Here is a 6,163-nt window from a genome sequence, read left to right on the forward strand (position 1 = left end):
CCGCGGGCTGAAAGCTCACTTATGACTCATAAAACTGTTTTGGGCTGTTTTATATGGTGACTCACAAATAAAAACAAAGTGTAACAGAGAAAAACAGTTCAAGCTGTTTAACAGCTTTTGAAGTGAGGGATTTAAAGGTTTCCTGACAAAGACAACCTCGGCTCTGGACTGATCATTTATAAACAGACGGGATTGCATTCAAGCTGTTTAAAAATGTTATTATTTTCAACTTAAGTATTCAGAACCGTCTGGAAAATCAGAATTAGACTCTTGATTTTTTAAATTATTCTGACTTTTCCCACGTTGATGTTTACAGGTCATTTAACCTCTTAAGACCCAAACTTATGTTTAAGCTGACCCTCTACACACATGGTCAAAGGGCCCAGGAAAGTAGAGTGGTTACATAACCTAAAATGTGCATGTAAACACAAGGTCCTAGGTTAAAAGTATGATTGCCTTCTGGAAAATACTCAGAAACAGTTTCTTTTTTTGCGTTCTAGAGCTTTGGTTAATATTTGTAGATGACACCTTTTTTATTACACATCACAGCAAGTGAGTGGCTGCAAAGCAAAAATGATATTCAACCTTCTCCCTGACGCACTCAGATGTCTTCAGTTGTTTTGTTTTTTCTTAAGCTACGTTTACTACACCCTCTTCAACGGTTTCTACAACTGTTTTTGGACTCCATGTACAAAAATGCGACATTGAGCGCACATTAAAAGTTAAAGTAGGTCAAACTTTGACCTATTAGAAACTCAGATTTGGTTGTAACAAATGGGTAGCGCCATTGTTTATTCACGGAAATGTCAGACGTGTAAAAATCTGGAATTAAACGACACCAAGTTTTTCATAGTTTGGAACGGAACTGAGAAAGAAAAACGGCTGGAACAAGATTTGTGAGATTTGCACCATTTCAGCATTTTGCACCAAACTTCTTCCAACTATAGACTGTGGCTGACATGTGCTAGTAAACAGTAGCAAAAAGAGAAGACGCCCCTCCCTGCTTGTCCAGTGTGAACACCAAGGGTCAAGTGCTTGGTGTGTCTGTAGCTTGAGAAGTCCTGCATGTTAAGACTTTTCAAGCCTTTTAAGTGTAATGATGAGGAACATTTTTGTTTAAAATTCACTTTTTTTCATAGTCTTTCTCCCAACTTGGAGAGCATCTGCCCATGATGATTTCAAGGAGACTGTGTATTCAAATCAACTAGTAATATCATCATCTGTTTTCTTAATTAGTTGATATTTTCCCAACTTTGGTCTTGCTTCAACCATTTCAAGGTATGTAACAAGCATTAGATTTAATGGATCACAGTGGAAATCTTTATAAACATTTATAATGCTATAAAGTTCTGACATGAAAATGCTTTATATATTTTAATACAATTATTGGGTAAGGAAATTAAATTAAAAATCATATAAAACTAGAAAAAAGAGCAAAAGACAGAGATTTGGTTTCCTTCTTTACTTTATATGAAATCAAAAAGAACTGTACAAACTCAAGATACAATAAAAAAACAATAAAATCAAAAAGAATGCTTATAATTACAATAAGAACTGTTTCAAGTTTAAATATCATCATATTATCATATTTTCTATTAAGTATTCTGTAATAGCTTTGTTGTGGACTTCAGTATCAAATGTGTTTTTTATAGACATGCAGATGTGTTAAAGCTGAATATATATGAGTGTCTTAAATAAAAAAAAATTTTAAATATCTTCATTTGCTTGAGAGATTCCCATCTGCTTCAGCTTGGATTCATATAAATGTATAAATTTAAAAAACATACAAATTTATAGAATTACACATGTGCAAGATTGACATTTTCATAAATGCCGCCAAAATTACAGCTAAAATATGGACTTATACATTAAATACAACTGCATGGGCCTTTGGAACTTACATTTTCTTTCACAAATTGGCTTTTAAGAACTACTTCTCAAAAACAAACATTTGATTCCAGTTTTTCTGCTTTCAACAGCTGAGATTTCATTGATTCCAGGAAAAAGAGTTTTTTTCCACTGAGTTTTTTTTTTCTTATTTCATGTGCCTTTGATGTGCTAATGTTGAGGAAAGTTTGGAGAATACATCCTCATAGCAGATTCCGGCTTCTGTCCTTTCCTGGTCCATGCATTGAATAGATGGAGGCTTTTGGAAAAGATCCATGTCTGCTCATCCTGAACTCCCACAGGAGGCGATCTCTGAGTCCTCTGCTTGGATCTCTTTGTGTTTCTGAACTTCACAGTTATACATCCCACACAGGAATAAAGGTGCACGCACTCCAGACATGTTCGTCATCTTCATTCTAACATGCGCTTGTTGCAAAGCTGGTGCTGGTTCAGGTTGTAGTGTTGCTGGGGGGCCCTTTACTATCTGCTGCTGGGGAAAAAAAAGTAAAGGAAAACACAATCAGAAACGTCAACAATTAAATGATTCAAAAGCAGTAAAAAAATGATAAAGACTATTGGTAAAGATTAGATAAGAACATTTATTGACACAGAAAAAAACAGTTATGTTTGGTTAACCAGCAGTCCACTCCATGTCTCTTTAGATTAAGGATGTCAAAGTCAAGGCCCTGGGGCCGGATCCGGCCCTCTGGGTAATTTTATCCAGCCCTCCAGATTATTTTATTATATTGTTATTAATGGCCCGATGTTATCTTGCGCTCATTTCTAACTTGTAGTTTTGACAAAATATATTTTTATGGAGAGTAAAATATTAAAAGTTATTTAAGGTCTAAGTTGATTTATTCTGGAACAATATTCCTGCTTTTTTATTATTCATAATTATATTAAAAAGTTGCTGTTTTCAAGTTTTAAAAATTGACATTCTGCTAGCTTTTTGGACTATCTAGGCATTTACTCAGAATTTTTTGGCTGTTTTGGAGTTTAGCTATTCTTTCAGCTACATGCTAGCTGTTTTGGCTAATTTAGGCTTTTTCAAACGTTTTTTTAGGATATTTTGAAGTTCAGCTATTTTTGAGCTACATGCCAGCTGTTTTGGCTAACATACGTATTTTTTTCAGGGTAATTTAGCTAATATTTTAGCTGGATATCAGCTTCAGTGATTTCAGCAATCAATTTCAGCATCTTCAGTGTCCAAATTCAGATTACAGCATTCACACTAGCATTATTACAGTTAATGCTATATATCTAGCTTTTAGTTATGTTAAAAAGGTACAGTTTTAAAAGTTTTAAAATTTAGTTTCAGAGTGTTCAGTAAATGTTTATCCTGTTCGGCTCGCGCCCTAAGGTGTGTTTTAGATTTTGGACCCCTTGTGCGATTGAGTTTGACACCTCTGCTCTAGATGTTCACCCTTTTCTACCACACTTTTCTTCATTAAATTTTCCATGAGCAGAGTTTACAGTTTCGTTGCCTGTCAGCCACTGGTTTTACCTGCGGTAGCAAAAGCTGCTGCAGTCTGAGTCGACTCGCAGAGTGCAGGCACACCGCCGAGAGGCCGTCCTGCTTCGCTCATTCCCGGCGGAGCGCCTGAAACGTGGAGAACTCTGGTAGCTGGACAGACCGTATGTCACAGTGTGCCTAAAAGAATATAAACAGATTGTAAACATTCAAGCAGTTGAAAATGTTGGCAGAGTTATAGAAGTAAACAACTTTTTTCAGAGATGTCTAGAATGAGGAAGTCTAAAAATAAACCACTAATAGGCATCATGACAGATTAAGCTCTTTATTTTCATCAATTTCCATTTCCTTAGAATGGTAATCTTTGTGCGACTAGTGCATCCCATAATTCCTGAACTCATGTAAAGCAACATTAAACAGTGAGTGACGATGTCAGTTCCTCAATCACTACAGGAACTTTGGTCCGGTTTGTTGAAAACCACTAAAAATAAAGTGTTTTTAAGATTTCCTTGTAGCATTTTTCTCATGATGGAGGACATTTACATTCAAATTGTGATGGATCAAGAGCAGATGAAAACTTGGATTTGTGATGCACCAACTACAAGGGCTGACCACAGTCTTCCTTCTCCTCTACAGTTCTGAAGCATCCTCTTGCAGACTAATAGATCCATTAACGTTTGCGTTGTCCTCGTCTGAGCTGGAATCTGACTCAGATATCCACTGGGTAGTGGATATAGATTGCCATTATTTTTCTTTTTTTTTGATATGCTAATGTTTGCTTGGGCTTATGAGGTGCCGTAGAGACTGTAAACAAAGGGCTGATGGGAAATGACCAGAGGCTAACTTCCGTGTCAACAGTCCCGCCCATAATCCAAAGGTGAATTTCTAATGAGCTCCTGCTGAAATATTAATTTAAAAAAACAACAAAGGCTTTTTGATTTTGGCTAAAAACAATCCTAATTTACCCTTGTAGGTATGCCCCTCCTGACACAACTTTGCATTTTTAAGGCTCAGGGAGACCCGGTTGGATAGCAGAGTGAACGGTCTCATCTGACCCACACTGGAATAAGCTCATTGCACAACTTGAGAAGTAAACCCAGGTTTCCTGCATGATTTGATAAGAGTTCAGGGTCAAATGGCAGCCATGTCATGTGCACACTCTTGAGGAATAATCATGCATGAAGCTTCATCCTTCTATCTCTGCTTGGACTTCACGACTTTCGCTGTCATGTGTGCTCATTGCTCCATCTGACCTCTCCCTGCAGCACACAAACACACGTCCTCTGAGGACTGTTCAACCAGCCTGGTCAGCAATATCAGGTCACATAAAAAGGTCTCCAACACATGTGATAACATTATAACAACCCTAAAGTTTAGTTAAACTACTGGGCTGTTCCAGAACTTTTCTAAAAGTAAAAAATCCTGACTTCAGGTGCGAATAAAAGAGATCACATTTCACCAGTTCAGCCTCTTTTCGTTGGCTGCTTGTTAAAAGCAAAATAAGTTTTTATTTTTTTTTAACTTTGTACTTTTCTTTTTGATTAGGTTTATAGCTAGGTAGAAAAATGTGAAACTTGAGAAAAATGAAAGTTATATCCCTTTAAACAGAGACAGCTGGGGTCCATTTGAGCACTTTGGAAAGGAGATAAAAAGTAAAGCATTATTGTGTTTTAAAATTAAAATATGCTGACACATTAAAAACTGATTCAACCAAAATAGTATTTATACTGTATTATAGAAAGACTTAAAGTCTTTGTCCGGTTTAGGAATAAAAACAGAAATAAAGCTTATCTTTCTTTTATAAATAAAGAAAACGAGCGGTAAGATCAGAACTCAGTGAGTAGCTTCTTCAGACTTTCTCACTTTGTCAACTTTTTGTTTGCACTTCACTATTTCCTCTAGTAAAACTATCCCAATAACTGACTGTCAACAACTCAGTCTTCTGCTTCACAGATGTTGACTTACTGATGCAAATCTACACATAAGCAGATGTTGCAGACCAGGTACTGCAACAACGCAGTTTTGGTTTCTTTAAAAGTTTACAAAAGAGCATAAATCAGAGTCCGTTTCTCATATGAGCCACATGAGCAGGAACATTAGGAATGTTGCCTCGGGGGCTCCTATAAAAAGCCCCTTTATTTTCTCTCCAGAACTTAACATCATGTCTGTGACAGGCCAAGTTGGTGCCCCCTGCAGCCCATTAAGCTTACTTACCGTCTGCATCAAATGTGCATAAATTATGCCTATTTTATTCACTGTCCAATAAATACTGTGATTCATAGTTTTTTAGGATCTTTAAAATCAATAAACATGATACAAATGTATATATTTTTTATTAAATGCCAAATTATAGATTTTCAATACAATTAAACAGCTAAACAGAGGAGAAAACTTCTCTTTATTCAACCTGCAGCTGTTAACATGACTGCAGAAACTGAGTGGGAGGGGCTGAGTCCCTGGCTGCAGCATCAGCAAATAGCTGAGTCAAAACAAAACATGCTTAATGAGTGTGGGAGCAAAAATGTAATGTCTTTGCACATTTCCTTGTTTACTTGGTAGTTTTGCACCAATGTGTTAATTAGTGACACCTGGACGTATTGTTAGATGAGCATCCTCTCACCTGCACTCAGGATGGAGGAGGAGAGGAGAGCTTGGACTGGTTATTTCTGCTATTTTTGCAACTGTCACATCACTTTATCGCTACCGTTTTCTTTGCAGTTACCTTTTCTGCCCTTAGTTAATCAGGTTCATCCATTCATACACAGTCTCAAACAGAGAACAGAGACAGCTACGTCAGGCTGC

General features: G+C 36.8%; 1 protein-coding gene across 2 annotated transcripts in view; it reads right to left on the reverse strand.

Annotated features, from left to right (window-relative positions):
- Positions 1-1,359: 1,359 nt before the first annotated feature.
- LOC112145386 (endothelin-3) overlaps positions 1,360-6,163 on the reverse strand; it is an 8,607-nt gene continuing 3,803 nt past the window's right edge. Inside the window, exons 3-4 of one of the 2 annotated variants that reach the window (XM_036211940.1) lie at positions 3,395-3,541; positions 1,360-2,374 (exon numbers count right to left, since the gene is read on the reverse strand). In XM_036211940.1, the coding sequence (XP_036067833.1) occupies positions 2,368-2,374; positions 3,395-3,541 (154 nt within the window). In that variant the 3' untranslated portion in view covers positions 1,360-2,367. Of the gene's footprint in view, positions 2,378-3,394; positions 3,542-6,163 lie in introns of both variants that reach the window. The other variant, XM_024270562.2, reaches the window with a different exon arrangement.

Source organism: Oryzias melastigma, linkage group LG5, assembly GCF_002922805.2.
Source record: "Oryzias melastigma strain HK-1 linkage group LG5, ASM292280v2, whole genome shotgun sequence".
Classification (NCBI taxonomy): domain Eukaryota; kingdom Metazoa; phylum Chordata; class Actinopteri; order Beloniformes; family Adrianichthyidae; genus Oryzias; species Oryzias melastigma.